The 16,873-nt window shown below is 57.6% G+C and overlaps 1 protein-coding gene across 3 annotated transcripts in view; it reads left to right on the plus strand.

Annotated features, from left to right (window-relative positions):
- The window catches only part of SLC6A6 (solute carrier family 6 member 6), a 166,626-nt gene that overhangs the window by 45,074 nt on the left and 104,679 nt on the right, over nucleotides 1-16,873 (plus strand). For all 3 annotated transcript variants that reach the window (XM_067043369.1, XM_059075149.2, XM_059075150.2), the window contains exons 6-9: nucleotides 7,058-7,190; nucleotides 13,925-14,059; nucleotides 15,204-15,307; nucleotides 15,440-15,564. In XM_067043369.1, coding sequence (XP_066899470.1) covers nucleotides 7,058-7,190; nucleotides 13,925-14,059; nucleotides 15,204-15,307; nucleotides 15,440-15,564 — 497 coding nt within the window. The remainder of the gene's footprint in view (nucleotides 1-7,057; nucleotides 7,191-13,924; nucleotides 14,060-15,203; nucleotides 15,308-15,439; nucleotides 15,565-16,873) is intronic.

Here is a 16,873-nt window from a genome sequence, read left to right on the forward strand (position 1 = left end):
CCCCCGCGCCCCGGCAGGGCTCTGTGAGCCCACCTGGACATTCACGCGTAACCTTCCCTCTCTTTAGAACCCTAGGGAGGACTGGGCTCCACAGAGGAGAGGAGAGGACCTGCCTGCCACCTGTGAGAGCGGAGAGGCTGAGGCCACCTGCCTTCAAGGGCCTTCCCGTCTCTTGGGCGTGAAAGAGGGGGAAGGAAAGAGAACTCGTGTGGAATAACTGACTCCCATGAGCATCGTCCCAGGGACCTACCTGCCCGTCATTTCTTTCCCTCTTTGCAGAGGCCCTTTAAGTAGGGAACAGATCTAAGAATCATCCCAAACTCCTCTCTGCCTCAAACCCCGCATCCAGTTCGCCGGTCCTCTTGGCTCTCCGTTTAAAGTATATCCAGAGCCTGGCCACCCTCCCCACTTGCGCTGCCGCCCTTCCCCCACAGGACCCCCTCATCCCTCTCCCGGACCCAGCATGGCCTCTTATTGCTCTCTCCACCTTACCTGTGCATCTCTGCACTCAGCTGTGAATCCAAGCGCGTCATTTCTCAGCTTAGAACCCTCTCGTGGCTTTTTCCATGATCATCATCTTGCCCAGCCAGGGAGGATTAAGTGAGAGTGTTTCAACACTGAGTAAGTGCTCACTGAGTGCTGATTCTTGTCTATTCCATGTTTGCATCCACCTGGCTGTGTAGCGTGGAGCAACGAGTCACTACCCCTCTGGCCTCATTTCCCCTTCTGCAAATGGAGGGGGCCATGTGAGCTGGGCTTTGGGGGATGAGTAGGAGTTCACTAGGCTGGAACTGAGAGAGGAAGAGACATCCTGGACAGATGGAACAGCCACGCTGAGGCTCAGCGTTCGTAAAGCACATGAGTAGCAATGAGTCATTGGTTTGGCCGGAGGGTAGGACACATGGGGCCAGGGAGAAGGATGGAGACCTTGGATGTCAGGCAGATAAATTTGGGCTTTGTTCTCTTAAGAGGGGGAGCCACAGAAGCTAAGGAGAAGGGAAAGGGAGTCACGTGATTGAATTTTGTGTGTTCTAGACTTACTCAAGGAACACACTGGTGAGAGAGAGGCTGGGACATATATTAAGCGCCTACTGTATACAGGGCCTCAGAGGGCTCAGCCATCAGTATGTGGGTTCCCTTTAAGGTGAAACTTAGCTTATATGATTTCCCCTGAAAATAGCCACCAGCCCGGCAGTGACTAACTCTGGGATTTCCACCGAGAGAGAATCGCTGGGAAGTGACTGAGGTGTCGCTGGCTGGTACCCACTGGGCTGCTGAGCAGTAAGCATCCTCTCAAGGCTGGTCTCCGGGCCCCTTGAGCCAAAGCCCAGCCTCGGCCATCACTTCCTTCACCTCTCTCATCTGCACCAGACACGTGGGTCCCTGAGCTGGCCTTTCTTTCTGCCAAAGAGGCCTGACAGTCAGTGCTCACGAGCCACCTGGGGTTCCAGATAACAAGACACCACGGAGCTAAGCCTTCCTCCTGGCTCTGGACAGGAAAGGACCTGGTTGACCATCCCTGCCAGCCCCTCTGCCCCCTCTGGTTTTACAGGAGGAGCTACTGGAGAGCCACGGGCCATGCTGCTGTCTCCTAGAGCAGGGACACTGACTCTGGCCCGGGGTCCCAGCTGCATGGCCTCACCATGAGCTGCAGTCAGCACCTCTCCAGAGCTCAGAGGTAACGTGGTCCTAACACCTCACAGCCTGGCTGAGTGTTAAAGAGCTAAAACAAGCTATATGCTGAGGATGGAGCCTCCGGGCGTGGCTTATTAGGTGGAACGCTGAGGACCAGAATGGTTAAGTGACCGACCCGAGGTTACGTAGGCAGCTAGACATAGCAGAGAGCTCAGCCCTGATCTCCAGTACCGGACGCCACCTCCAGGGTCTACGTCCCCACCAGCCGTAAGTCCAGGGCAAGTCCATGGTCACAGGTAACATTGTGCCGTGTGTGTGACCCCACTGTCAGGTTACGCATGGGGTCTTCTCTTGGCCTGGATCCCCACGCCTACCCCGTCTGCAGCGCTAAAGCAGCATCCTCAGCAGGAGCTGGTGACACGCCCCTCGCCCTTGAAAGCCGCCCGGGCCCCTGAGACAGTCATTTCACGCTGGCTTTGTCATTTAACTCTGAATCACTCTGTGGTGGGGAAGCACAGCTTCTGACCCCAGTCAGCCTCATCCTGCTCGCCCCTGCTCTGAGGTCACCTCAGTCCCGAGGGTCCTGCTTCGCCCCCAGCCCTGAAAGACGGGCGGGGCCACATCTGGCTAAATGCCCTCCATCATCCTGGAGCCATGCCTTCCTCCCCGGTTCCTCCAGAGCCCCCTGGGAGCTCAGCATGTATCATTAGACTTTATTAGAATCAAAGAAATGAGTCATATTTGCAAACAAGCCCTGCTCAGCCAATCTTCCCCTGCAGCTATCGCAAGGGAGAGACAGCGGCGGGAGAGAGCCCTGTGCGGCCCCATGCTTGGGGCGGATGGGCTCTTTTATAATTGTTGCCTCCGCCAGTCTCCAGGGAAGAGCCATCGCCAATAAATGGCTGGCCGGCAGTCAAAAGGAAACGATTTGGCCCACTCGGAGGACGTATTTACATCTCTGAGTGCCGGCTGGACGGCAGCGGGGCGGCCGACTCAAAACAGACGTCCAGGCGATTCTTTTTTGGATCCCACCCTGGAATGAATCATTACTATTCTTGGACAAGAACGCAGCTCACCTCTAGGTCTCCTCCTCTCTGTATGAGAGATGCAGGGAAGCCTGGGATGCTGGGGCCCCTCTCGAAGGGTAGCATGGTACCCATCGCACGGGTGGCTGCTCCCCACGGTGGGATCAGAAAAAGGAACCAGGCCTACGGTTGATTTTTTTTTTTTTTTTTTTTTAATAATCTGGGTAATTTCAGATGAATTCCTGAACCTCTCTGAGCCTCAGTTTCCCCATCAACCAAATGGGTATAATTCGTTTACTCAACTAATGTCTATTGAGCATACACAGTGTGCCAGGCACTGTTCTGAATCCAGCAGTGGTCAAGACAGACACAGGTCCTGCCTCCATGGAGATGACACTCCAGTAGGACAGACCGACATTAAACAGATGATACAAGTAAAATTGTAGCATACAAGCGATGATAAGTGATGTAGAATTAAGCCAGGGCAGGGGAAGGAGAGTGACCAGGGATGCTTTTTGCACTGGGTGGCCAGGAAAGGCTGCCTTGGTGAAGTGGCATTTGAACAGAGACCTGAAGGTGGTGGGGTGGCATGTCATGTAATGAGTGGCCAAGGGAACAGCCAGTTCAAAGGTCCTGAGGCAGGAGCGTGCTGGACCTGTTCAGGAAACACATTCCAGAAGCCAGCGTGGCTAAAGGAGGAGGGGAAGGGGCCACGAGGATGAGGTTTGAAATGGGACCGCTACACACGGAGCTTGTCCCGGACGGGTCCCATTTATGCCTGTGGACCCAGCCTCTTATTCATGGGCACCACCCTCGCTCTTTAAGATGCCTGGGTCTGAATGATAGAGTATTTGGTCACCTTATTCAGGGAGGCAAAAAGGAATGGGGCAGGTAGGTGGGAGCCATGGGGGTTGTGGAGCAGAAGTGGGGTGTCACCTGACCTGGGTATTGCCAGATTCTGTCTTGATAAGAACAGACTGGGGGTGAGAGTTGGGGCCGGAAGACCAGTGAGAAGGCTGCTGAAACAGCCCTGAGGAGCAGTGGGGCCCGGACAGGGGTGGTGGCCATGTTGGGGCGATGTGGCCAGATTTGGGGTAACTCGTGCAGCCTCCAGGTGAGGTGAGGAGGCGCTGGTGAGGTGCAGTGCACCGTGGCAGTCCCTCTGGGGCACAGCACTCTACAGTGCACCGGGCACTGCCATGCACCGCAGGGAGAAGGGTCAGCAGGTCCCGGTCTGTGCCCTGTGGCTGAGACCCTGCGGGCCCGACAGGGAAGCGTCCTTCAAACTGCGTCCCTTCAAGAATGGGTTCAGATGGTCTCACACGGTCTCCGGCCTCCTCGGCTCTCCCTGAGATGACTTTGGAAAGGATGTCGGTTACTTTGGCCCCGAGCCTACATCGGGCTGTTAGGACAACCGCTGTTTGATGAGACAAGTTCACTCCATTCCTAGAACGTCTGCATGGCTCCATGCAGGCATTTTAAAGAATTTAAAGTGACTTTTATAAAGGTGATACGAGCACGTTGAAAACATTCAAATAGTTTAAAAAACATATTAGACTCCACCCCCACCCCCACCCCCACCCCGCCCCCGCATCCCCCGGGGCAGCGACTGCACCATTGTCTCGTGTGTCCTGCCCGGGAGTCTGCGAATCTGAGCACGTGTGCCTGCCTTCCGGCACAGTGAGGCGGCCTCAGCACTGTTCTCTGCTCACTTATCTCGCCCCTTATCAGCACGCGGGGAGAGTCCCGAGGTCTTAAGGGCCGAGCGACATTCCGCCAGGAGCCTGCTCCGTGCCTGCTGGGCCCCGACCCATGGCCATCTGGATGGTTTCCAACCATTTGCTCCGGCCGACAGAGTGGAGATGAATAGCTGGGGGTGGACCCTGCCCTTGGCCACACCTGCAGATGTAACTGTAGGAGAGTCTTAGGATAGAACCGCGTGCCTTACACTGTCGCAGGAGGGCAGCGCAAAGGGCACTGCCACCAGCGGTGCAGAAGCAAGTGCACGACTCCGTTTCCCTCTTGTGGCCTCCGTGGCTGGTCAGCTGCCCAGAGCGAGGCCACGTGGCAGCCTCCCGTCCATAGTGGGCACCACAGGTTTGCCCAGCACGGTGGTGGGGGAACGCAGAAGGGCACCAGTGATCTGAGCGCGGGCCGGGTGTGGTCAGAATCGGGGCTCTGGGGTTTCAAGCTCTTGGCCAACCTGCCCTAAAGGAGCAAAGGAAGGGCCGTCTTGTGACCGGGCACCCCCTCGGCATTGGCTGAGTGCCTGCTGTGTGCCCGCCGTGGGTGTGTCTAGAGTCCGGTAGGCAAGTCAGACTCTCGCCTGAGGGCGACGTCCAGTGTGAGAGGACGGCCTGGGAGACGGGGACGCCGGGTCGGTCGTCCGGAGCATCATGGGAGGCCTCCCTGGAAGCGCGGGGACGGTGTGTCTGGCGGTGGAGAGGTGCCCGCCCGACGCAGCCCATTCACAAGGAGCCCTTGGCTGTTGCCCAGCGGGCCCTGGGCTTTCATTGAAGGCGCTGAGCTCTGGAGGCTGCACGGGGAAGGGCTTTTTGTTCTGAAGCTGCCGTAGCCGCCAAACGCACGTGCTTGGCAGGGCCCCAGCCGGGACATGTTTGGCCCACAGCCTGCCTTGTCAGGATGCCCCCTGCCCTGAGGCTCCAGTGACCCCTGTTGAAGCAAGGCCTGGAGAGATTCTTTTTAAAGTTTAGGCTCTGTTTTCTCTATTAACCGGAGGGGCAAGGTAGTGGGAGTCCAGAGAGCACTGGCGGTGGGGATCAAGACAGCCCGGGTGTAGGGTGGCAGCTCTGCCACCTGGTGGCTGTGTGTCCGTGGATGACTGCTTCTCCAAACCTCAGTTTTCCCCATCTGTAAAATGGGGCAAGTGACTTCTAGTCCTTGGACCAGATGAGATAAATTAGAAAAGCTCGTTGATGGAGCCTCTTGCTGTCGGTGTGACCAGAAGAAAGGCCTCACTTGAATGCCAGTTGAGGCGGGAATCTTGGATTCGTTCAAGGTCCTCGTGTTGAAGCTCCTTTGGGAAAAAAGGAAAAAGCAATGAGAAAGTGTCCTGGGCCAGCGGGCCTTCCGAGCCCTGACCGTGGGGATCGTCCCACAGACTGACTGAGAGCTGGGGATGGTCTGGGGGCAGGAGCTAGTGTTCGTGTTTCACAAAAGAGGAAACTGAGGGCGAGCTCGCACGCCCCTCCTGCCTCTCCTGCCTGAGACTGTGGCCCTCGAACGGGGAGCTAACTCATTAGAGGGAACTCAGCTTCTCCCCAGGGAGCACGAGCCCGCATCTCCTGTGACTCCGGTGGCAGTGACCCCTGTGGACCGATGTCCCTGTGCTCAGCGTGGCTGCCCTTGGCCACCGCCACAGCAGTCGGAGCTCTGGGGCCGTGGGGACACTTTCTGGGCATTAGGTCTCGTGGCCTCTCGGCTGCCAGCGTCCTGCGTCATCCCCACCCAGCTTCAGAAGGCTCCTGCCCCTCGGGGGTGCGTCTGAGTAGGTGTCGCGTGCGTCTGCCTCGGTCAGCAAATTTCTTGGACTCCAAAGAGCCAGGCTCTGCCATATGACGCTGGTCGGGGTTGGTGGCTGCCTTGTGCTGATTATCCTCCAAACCATCCACTCACCTCCTCCTGAGCCCTTCACAGCCCTGGCAGGGAGCAGGGGAGGAAACGGCACTGCTTAGGTGTCCGGAGCTGCTCTGGGGTCTCTGCGCCACGACAGTAACAGCCGCTGAAGTTTAGCGACTGCTGGCTGCACCCCAGGCCAGTAGCTAATACTTTGAGTGGGCTTTCTCCTAATCCTGTAAAAAGGTGTGTGAGTGTCCTACAGCCACAGAAAGAACAAACACTCTGCCCCCTTGAGGCTTACCTTTCAGTGAGAGATCCAGGTAAGAAACGGGGGCGAGTACAATAAAAGAGGGGCGGGACAGAGAACGTGGGGGGAGGCTAGTTGTTCCCAGTTTCGAGATGAGGAGACTGAGGTCGGGCAGCTGGGTAACTAGCCCCACGTCAGTGGTTGCGTGGTGGAGCCCAGTCGGAACCCAGTGTTCGGCCCACAGCGGACAGTGGGCACTGACGAGGGCTCTGCACACAGGAATCGGCGCTCAGTTCACAGATGAGGAAACTGAGGCTTAGGGGTTTAACTTAACTTGCCCGAGGCCTGGCTGGGTGGAACCCAGGTTCGCCTGACTCGGGAGTCCAAAGCTATCCCCTTGTTGGCCTCCCCCACGACTCTGTGACACAGGTGTTAACTATTTCCCAAGACCAATGGGATTCCACAGCTTGGAGCCAGGATTTGAGCCCCAGCCTGTTGGAATCCAGGCGTCAGCTCTCTCGGCCCCTGACCGCGGCCCCGTCTGACTTGTGGCTCTGTTTGCTTAAATTAGGCGTAATGTGCTGAGCTTGTCTTCTGGAATTGACGAACTGGGAGCTCTGAAGTGGGACCTTGCTCTCTGCCTTCTCCTCGTCTGGCTGGTCTGTTTCTTCTGCATCTGGAAGGGCGTCAAGTCCACGGGCAAAGTGAGTTGTGCTCCTGTGCCTCCCCTGCCTCATGGAGACTGGCCCTCGGCAGACACCGTCTCCCGCGCCCCCAGGCCTTCCTGCTCAGAACTGGTCCTGATCAACCAGTCCTCCCAGCTAATACAGAGCCCTGGTTTGTGGCATTTGCCCACCTCAGAATGTAAATATCCCCACGAGGTCCGATTCCAAGTTATTGATGGTTCAACGACCAGCTCAAAAAATTCCTGAAATTGAGCTGTCAGCTCTCCTGAGCCTGCCCGAGCTCCCGCACACCACTGGTTCCCCATCAGGGAGTGGGCGGCAGGCAGTGTTACTGTTAGCAGATAACAGACCCTGGAGATGCCACTTATAAGTTAGCTGGTAATTGCATTGTTAATTACCAGCTGCTCTCTGACCACATGCACCCTTGTAGCCTTAGCATCCCCTGGGGGCTAGTTAGAAACGCAGACCTGTAGGCTGACCCCAGAACAACAGAATCAGAAGCCACATTTGATCACTTTCCCCAGATAATCCAAATGCACACTGAGGTTTGAGAAGCACCATCTGGGATTTTTGCTGCTAAATCAGATTAACTGAATTATCTTACGATTTGCATTTCAGCTGGTAACTAAGATGTTATTTATTAAGGAAAGCTTTCCCTGATGATTAAGTCGTTCCCTCCTAACCAAAGTGTTAGTTGTAACTAAAGTATCTGCTGCTGTGTAATATGTTGCGTGATGACCAAGATGTTAGCTATTAGCAAAGGTGGTAGCTGATAATTAAAATGTTACCTTATAATTCAGGTTGTAGGTGTAGCTGGTATATAGTCCATATGAAAATGTTAGCCTGTAACAAAAATGTTACCTGTTAGCAGAGCACAGCAATTACCTGGTAAGCAAGACACTGGCTGATACGTTTGATGATAAAAATCCCTGCAGAGGGTTCTGTTGGGATCACAGGTGTGAACCCAGGTTACTAACTAAGCCACAGCAAAGGTGTTGGCTGATCTGCCCTGCGTGCCCCATCTGTCATGCCCCGACCGCCGTCATTTGCATCTTAAGAGGGGAAAATCTCTTTAAGATCAAAAAGCCCTCAAAGGTCAAGAGTAAGTTAAGGTGGCACTTGAGGGACATCGGTGGGCAGTGGGTGAAGTCATTTGGAGAAGGGGCCTTTGCTGTACACATTCACCCCAGACAGAGAGGCCCTTAGACAAAGTCATGGGTCCGAAGAGACCCCCACAGTACTCAGGGACACGCCGGGCAAGAGGCGGGTCCCCGGTGGCGGGGGTAGAGTGAGCACGGAGGCCCGCGTGCCCGCGCCCTCCGCCTGTTTCTCGGCGTAGAGCCGCCTGCAACCCTAAAACCCAGTCTGGAAAGGAAGCAGGCCAGGCGTCAGAAATCTGCACGGGCACACCCTCCGCTGACATCACCCACCCCGACAGGCAGGAAGAGGGGACGTGGCGTATTCCTGACGCTCCTTGGGACCCGCGTCCTCCGCCGTCTTGTGTGCGAGCTGTTTCCTCACCACCTCTCTTTAAACAGCGAGGGAACCGGGCTGGGGTTCGTGAATGACTTGTCCAAGGCCGCCCGTCCCTCTGAGCTTCAGTTTCCCCATCCAGAGATGGGTGAGGGTTAAGGCGAGCTGTGTCAGCACCCGGCACAGTGCTCAGCACAGGACCGTGCAGTAAGCGCCAGGCCCTGCTTCCCTCTGTCCCCCTCCCCACGTGGAGGCGCGCCCGTCAGGAAGCTCTGTGCACCCTGGTCCCGAGCAGTGCTGCAGACACGCTTAACGCACGCGTGCTTTGAGCCGCTGCCGTCTGCCGGGCGCTGCCGTGGGCATGGGGCCCGGGGGGCACAGAACAGACAAAAATCCCTACCGTCCAGGAACTGACAGGCTTGTTGGTTGCAACAAGGGGACGATGTAAACCATACAGGAGGAGTCAGTTGGCCACAAGAGCTGTGGAGGAGAACAGGAGAGTCGGGTGCAGTTTCAAGGGGCGTTGGCCAGGCAGGGTTCTCCGAGAAGGGCACTTCGAGGCAAGGATCTGAAGGGAGTGAGGGTGAGACGTGCAGAGGCCCGGAGATGTGAATGGCCAGACCCTTGGGGCGTCCCCAGTCTGATGGAGGAGCTGATGTCCACTAGAAACAGTGAGCAGCACTTGAGACACTTGCTGGGGCCGGAGAGTAGAGTCAAAGCGAAAAGGAGCGGGGCGTAGGGCTGCATCGGTGGCGCGCTGCTGGACGTGACTTGCTAGAGGTCCCCCTACCTGCCCCCAGAGACTAGGCTCCAGGCCCCCAGGGGCGGGTGTGGTTCCCAGAACAATAGCAGGGCCTGGGAGGAGCCAAGACAAACACAGTGAGGCTCAGTGGACTTCCTCCGGCCCCTCCGCCCGCCTACCCGCCCACCGCCAGCCGGGACTTCCAGCGCTGGCCACAGACCAGGCTCGCAGCCGCCATGGGGGCTGGGCCCGCGGGCAGCAGGACGGCCTCATCCTGGCCATGGCCTCGCTCCAGTGGCTGCCCCTGGTGCGGCAGCGGGTGGAAGGGAGGGAGCGCCGGGGGCCGGGAGGCTCAGGACCTGAGTTCAACTGCTTTGCCTCTCTGGGTCTCAGTTCCCCTTTTTGTAATACTCAGCCTCTTCTGAGGGTCTGACACTTGGCCCCGAATTTGCTGCCGCTTCGTTCATTCAAGACATCGGGATAATGGCGGCAAATGCTCTGTGGCACGTGTGTGCCAGGCCCTGTTCTCAGGGCTGATTATTCGTTATTAGTTCATTTAATCTCCTGATGCCTGAGGTATGTGTGGCTCTTATTACCATTTTACAGATGCGGAAACAGAGGTGCAGAGAGGTTAATGAACTTGCCCAAGGCCACACAGGTGGTTGTGGCCGAGGTGGGATTTGAACTCGGGCAGCCCAGCTCCTAGCTTCGGTGCCCCATCACCTGCTCTCCGCCCTCAGCCCTGTGCTGGCCTGACGGTCGTGTCCGACGCGAGTCCCAGCACGTAAGGTCCAGGGAGGTGACACAGAGGCCCAGATCCTCACACGGGAAGTGCAGCTCTGTGGACCCAAATGGCAGTTTGGTCCCGGACATGAGCACAGGCGCTGGCCTCTCCGTCACCAGCCTCCAAGGCAGCTCTTCTGTCCAGGGCTTAGAAACAGGCAGGGGCGGCCGGCAGAGCCAGACCTGGTTTGGGATTTCAGCTCTGCCCCTATAGCCTACACGACTGGGTGCCAGTCCTTTTCCCCCTCTGAGTCTCAGTTTCCCCTTGTATGAAATGAGTAGCGGTACCCACCCCCCAACAGGAGTACTGTGAGGACCCTCAGGACCTGCCCAGGCGCTGGCCCCAGACCCTCGGCCCCAGGTCTCTGGGATGAGTGACCCACACTGCCCAGGCCTTCTCCTCAAAGGAAGCTCAGGGCAGCAGGAAACAAGCCCATCTCCCGCTGCCTGGCCAGCCACCCTCTCCCGACCGTCCCCAAGGAATGAGGAAGCGTTGTCCTTGTAAGTTTCCAGGGCATTTGGGCCACAGGGCCCTTGGGTCGAGGGCTCAGAGGAGCCACGGTGGTTTGCCAGCAAGAGTGGAAAAATACCACATCCCGTGGCAAGCCCTGCTGGGCCCCCGCCAGAGGCCCATTGGTGGCGGCTGGCACCAGCGTCTCCCACGAGCATCCCCGGAGAGTCACAGAGAAGTTGAGAGAATGGTTCTCAGGGGCTTGTCCTCAGCGACAAATTCTGCAAAACAAGGGTGTCTTTCCAAAGAGGCGGCTGGGTGGCACGACCAGGTGGGCTGCCCTGTTCTGGGTTTGGGGAAGACGGCGGACGCGCGCGCACGCGCACCGCACGCACGCGCACGCAGACGCACCGCACGCACGCGCACGCATCGCACGCACACGCACGCACACGCACACAGACACGCACGCCCCGGGCAGCTGACGTGACTTCACTGGGCCTCCGTGTCCTCGTCTAGAAAATGCAGGTGATGATGTCCTCCTCCTTCCAGTTGTGAGTTAACACGCATAAAGCTCTGGCATAGCGCCCGGCACACAGCAAGCGCTATATAAGTGCTTGTGAAACGAATTAAATACGTGGAAACAAGGGAAGCCACCCCCACCCCGGGAGGTGTCCTGTGCCCCTGACACAAAGCCCTCTGGCCACAGCCCACACGCCCGCCCCGCCCAGGGGGCCCTCAGGCTTTGAAGCAGCTGCCCTCCGCCCTCCGCCCCCTGCCCTCCGCCCGGCCCCGTTGTCAGCAGCCATTGTTCTCCGGGCCCTGAGCTAGGGGCTGGCGGGCCTGTCGGCAGGAAGGGAGGAGCGGCCTGCGGGCTGGTCTTCTTTCTTCTCTCACCCCTTCTGTGGCTTCCTGACCTGCCTCCACCCTCCGCGTCTGCCTTCTGGTCCTTGGGAAATGGAGGCCTCTCTGCCTCGGGAGAAGACAGTTAGGTGGCTGGGGAAACTGAGGCCCTGGGGAGAGGGGCGTCCAGGGAGGGTGTGGCAGAGCCTGAAGGAGGGTGGCCCTTTTAGCCTGGGGTCCTCAGGAGGACCCGCTGCTAGGGGGAGTGGGGAAGCCGCCCGCCGGGAGGGTGCAGCGGTGCATACGGACCCCAGTCTGTGCAGCCCCAGCCGACCCTCTCGGCCGCTCCACCCCTCCCGCTGGCAGAGCTGGAGTGAACCTTAGAGCCCAGATGGTTTGAGCCCCCCCCCGCTTGGCAGGTGGGGAAATGGAGCCCAGAGACGGGCAGTAACTTGCCTGGGGTCTCACAGCAAGCTTGTCACTGAGCCTGAATTCTGAGCCGAGCCCTAGAGCCCTTGGAGAGGCCAGCTTCCCTCTGGTCTTTGGGAGGATTGAATGAACTGCCAGACGTTGAAGGGCTTTTTACTGCTGTGCTGTTGTCACTGTAGGAGGTTCTAGGCCGCCTCCGCTCTGCTGCTTAAATGGTGTGTGACCTGTGAGCAAGGGACAGACTCTCTGGGCCTCAGTTTCCTCACTTTCAATTCAAGATGGGGTTAGGACAGGACCAGGTGAGCGTAGAAGTCACTGCACTTGGAGTAGCACTAGGCACACAGTAAGCGCTCAATAAATGCTGTCTGGTGGTATTGACTGAAGGCAGCCGAGCCCGACAGGCCCGAAAGCTTCCTTCTTGCATTTCTCCAAAGCCCTCTGCTAGTTGTTTCTACTCAAAGGGATGGCAGCTGTCTGAGAACTGGGCTCCATTATGGCAGCTGGGTGAGGTTCAGGGCTCTATCACCCCCTCATCGGTGTCTGTTACCTGCCTGCGTCCCAGAAGTGCCCGGCAGTGTTCTGGCACTGCCCCCTCCCCCAGCACCATGGGCCTTTCATCCTGTTCTCGGCCTCAGTTTCCTCAGCTGTAAAATGGGCGCGTTGGCCATGCAGGGGTCCCTCCCTGGTCCCCTGGCCCCAAGCCCCTCAGAAGGGGTCCGGGGCTCTGTGAGCTTGTCTTAGCATTTCCACTGGTCACCGCGGACTCTTGCATGTCCTGCACCGCGCAGTGAGATGCCTCATGCCTTGGCTCAAGGCTCAGCCTCTGCCCGCTGGGTGCAGGCCATGAGCACGGTGGTGGCTTGGAGAAGTCTAGGAGCCCTGCCCAGCCTCAGTCCCTCTCCAGCGGCACGTTAGCCGACGAAGCGATTTGGGGGTGTGGTGAGCATGAAGTGGGTTGGTGCTGGGGAGGCCTGGCTGAGCCAGCGCCCTGCTGAAATATCAGGATTTCACTGTCCATTCAGCCAGCCACCTTCGAGCTCCTCTCGGGTGTAAATCCTGCCTGGGAACTTCTTGTGTTGAAGAAACAGTTGGGCAGATCCGTCCATGAACTGAGACTCCAGAAGGTATGAAGGCTGGTGCTTTCGGGACAGGGGGAGTAGGGAAAGTAGGGCAGGGCCCTTGGAGATGGGAAGGCCTGGCCCGGGTCATCTCTGGTCCCCACCTTGATCGACCTGGGCCTGCCTGGGACGTCCTGCGTGACCCAGGGAAGGCCGTGGCCTCCCGCAGCCCCAAGGAAGTGGCGGCCTTCCCCATCCTCGTTTCCCCTCTCCAGAAGTTCCTGTTTGCTTCCTGCAGAATCCCACGGCCAACGGCAGGCCCCATTTCTTGCTCAGTCACCTAAGCGGCCACCTAAGTGCCACGCACTGTTTTGACCATGTTTTAAGCATCATTCCATTGACTCCTCGCCTCATCCCTTAATGAGGGCCTTCTAGTGCTCTTATCTCCGTTTGACACGTGAGGCCACAGGCCCAGAGAGGTTAAGCATCCTGCCCAAGTTCACACAGCATGTGAGGGCACAGAGTGGGGATTTGAAACTACACTTACCTGGTAAGTGTATGTACACTTACCTGGTAAGTATGACCATGAGTCATACTAACGGTTGTAATGTTAGCTGATCTGTGCTACGTCCTGCGGGCCAACCCCTGGGCATACCGCACTTAATAGCTTACTGTCGTATTGTGCATTTTCCGTCTTCACCTGCTAGAATGTCAGTTCCATGAGGGCAGGGATTCGTTCTCTGTGTTTCCCGGGCTTAGTAAATATTTATAGGTTTTTTTCATTGAATCTCAGTGCATCTATGCGGTAGGTACTTGTATTATACCCAGGTTACAGGTGAGGCCCAGAGAAGGTAAGCAGCATGCCCAAAGTCACCCAGCAAGGGAAACATCAAGCTCGGCTCCGGAATGCCTGCCTCGGAGAGGATGCTCGAAGTTAACAGCAGCAGGCCCCCTAAACCGCTCTCGTCCCTTGCAGGTCGTCTACTTCACTGCCACTTTCCCGTTCGCCATGCTCTTGGTGCTGCTGGTCCGGGGACTGACGCTGCCCGGTGCAGGCGCAGGCATCAAGTTCTATCTGTACCCCGACATCAGCCGCCTGGAGGACCCACAGGTACTGCAGGGCAGCCTGGCCCCCCTCCTACCCAGGGCTGGTGTGGGGAAAGGAAGCTGAAGCCGTGTCCATGGTTCTGGGCACACAGATCTAGCCGGGCCGTCAGCCCTGGTACTTTTCCACTGGGCTGTGGCGGGTGGTTCCCCGTGCTCGTGGGCCATTCCAGCTGCGTGTATCTTTTCACGTCGAGGACTCTGGAGGCGGGCCAATGATAAAGCTGCTTTAGGTACTGCGCCAGGTAAGGGAGAGAAGTCGCTACGAGCTGTTCTCCTCTGCAACAGCGGCCTTGAGGGCTGCATCGTGGGGGTGGGAGAGTTGGGCTTCCTTGTTGGAGGATGGAATTCAGAGTTGGTGACCACTTAGAAGGTCGGTGGGGGGCAAATACTAAACATCCACCTCCAGGCACTCAGCCGCATGACCGCAGGCAGTTGAAGAGTTTATTGGCCCATCTTGGGATCTGGGGACCTCCTGTCCCCAGGGTCCTCAGCCTTTAGGTTGCCTCCAAGGGCCTGTGCTGCTTCGGGTCTCTTCCCCGCTGTCCTCTCGCCCTGGGCAGGAGGTAGGTGGGAGGGCCTTGGCCATCATCAGAGGACAGCTGGGGAGGCAGCTCTCCTGGCCGTCAGGAGCCACTTGATGAAGTTTCTGGAGAACAGCTTTGCCTGCATAATCCATTCGGGAGTTCCTCCCCCTTCCAACTCGGGGGTCCCCCACAATAACAAGTACAATGATGGTAGCAGCCTTGACTTACAGGCTTACCATGTGTCCGGCACTGGGCTAGATCTTAACTCTTTGAACCTGCAAAATAGCGCTGTGGGGCAGGGCAGTGGAGCCCATTTTACAGATGTGAAAAGTGAGGCTCCAGGAGTCATATTTACATCATTCCACAGTTGGAATCCCGGTCCCTCTTCTTCAGAAGCCAGCCTCTTAACCCTGATGCTGAGTGACTGGGGGGCTTCTTAGACTTCTGGGGTTCCTTGCAGCTTGGATTCCAGCACAAACGCTCCAGTTGCATCGAGAACCTGTATATTTCGAGGCGCAGTCCTTGGGGCCCGGTGGCCAGGGACCCGTGCCACCTCCTTCAGGCAGCCGGCTCTAATGTCTCCTTTTCTCTCTCCTTGCCACCCTCCCCCCGCACCCTTCCCAGGTATGGATCGATGCTGGGACCCAAATATTCTTCTCCTACGCTATCTGCTTGGGGGCCATGACCTCGCTGGGGAGCTACAACAAGTACAAGTACAACTCGTACAGGCAAGTGTCGCACCAGCGGGCCTGGTGGGCCTTAGAAATGATGATGATGTTTAAAGAAAACAGAGAAGAAGTAGGGAGCGCGGCTTCCTTGTGTTGTTAATTAACTTGCTCCCTGACATATGTGTAACATAGGGACTGTATGCTGCTGGGATGCCTGAACAGTGGTACCAGTTTTGTGTCTGGCTTCGCAATTTTTTCCATCCTGGGCTTCATGGCACAAGAGCAAGGGGTGGACATTGCTGATGTGGCTGAGTCAGGTATGGTGGTATCGGTGGCAGTGGTGGTGGGCACTGCCACCTAGTGTGTAAGCCGAGTACTGCAGGCATGAAGCCAGACCCCCCCCCAGGGGGCTTTGTGGGGGGGGATGAGCCTGGTTTCCGAAACGGACCCCCCCCCCACCAAGACGTCCCCCAAGTATCAAAGAGTATAAAAGCTAAATTTTAAACACTTCCAATTGCAATTTTGCCCAAGGGGCGGCAGAAACATGGGGGTTGGTTAAGTTGGGAAATATTCAGCTATTCTCATGTGGTCTTTCCCCATCCCTGTCCTTCCCCAGCAAACTCCTGGTTTCAGCAACAGAAACCACTTCCTAACTCAGGCCCAAGGCAGCCACCAATCGGCATTCCATCACCACCTTCTCAGCTTTGGTTTCTGTATTTTGCACTTTGCTCCCAGCACGCCCCCTCTAAGCGAACCCATTCATTCATTCCACCGCTGTTTCTTGATTTGCTGAGTCTCTGCCCTGTGTCAGGCACCACCGTAGGCCCGGGTGGGGGAGGGACGGGGTGTGGCAGGCCGCCCTCTGGGACGGTGACAGCTCCAGTTTGGGGGAAGGTTGTTGGGGACACCATCACCCCCCTGGCGTGTGGGCCCCATTGGTGGGGCACTTCCTGCAAGACACCTGCCAGTGGAGAGAGAGTCTTAGAATCAGAGTCTGCAAAGCCTGGGGTCTTAGGCTGGGATCCTGGGGTTCCAGCGAGATGGTTCTGGAACCCGAGAATTGTGAGTGCTTCAGCTGCTAGAATCCTAGAGCCTCAGAAGCACAGGTGTCCCAGTTCTAAGAAGTGCCCGTGGGTGCTCCCGGCCCTGGACCCCAGCTCTGCGGCTGCAGGGGCTTCGTTGTGGGAGGGAGAACCTTATTCCCAGGGTCCCCAAGGTCCGCCTTTCCGGCCTCTGTGCCCTCCTCCCATCCTGCCCAGGTCACTTGGAGGGTAGTTGCTGCTGTTTCACAGCCTGACCACCTGACTTCCCACGACCTCTCAGGGGCCGCTTGGAGGCAGGTGAGGGCCCTGGGCTGAGGCCCCTCCCAGGCCCAGAGGAGAGCAGGAGGTCCTAATTCCAGGGATCACAGACCAGGGTCAGGCACAGCTGGAGTCCCCGTATGGCACCGCCCTTGCCCTTGTTGGAAACAAGGGCTGGTGTCCTGGTTCCCCAGCCAGGGACCCTAGTGTTGGGGGCTTGGGTGCCCCAGCATCATGCATTCAGACGTCACCACCGCAGATGAGGCCAACGGCTTGAGACCTAGTGCCTTGCTTGGGCTGGTCAGGGTCAGAGCTGGGGTCTCCT

This window comes from Kogia breviceps, chromosome 10 (assembly GCF_026419965.1).
Source record: "Kogia breviceps isolate mKogBre1 chromosome 10, mKogBre1 haplotype 1, whole genome shotgun sequence".
NCBI classification, from domain to species: domain Eukaryota; kingdom Metazoa; phylum Chordata; class Mammalia; order Artiodactyla; family Physeteridae; genus Kogia; species Kogia breviceps.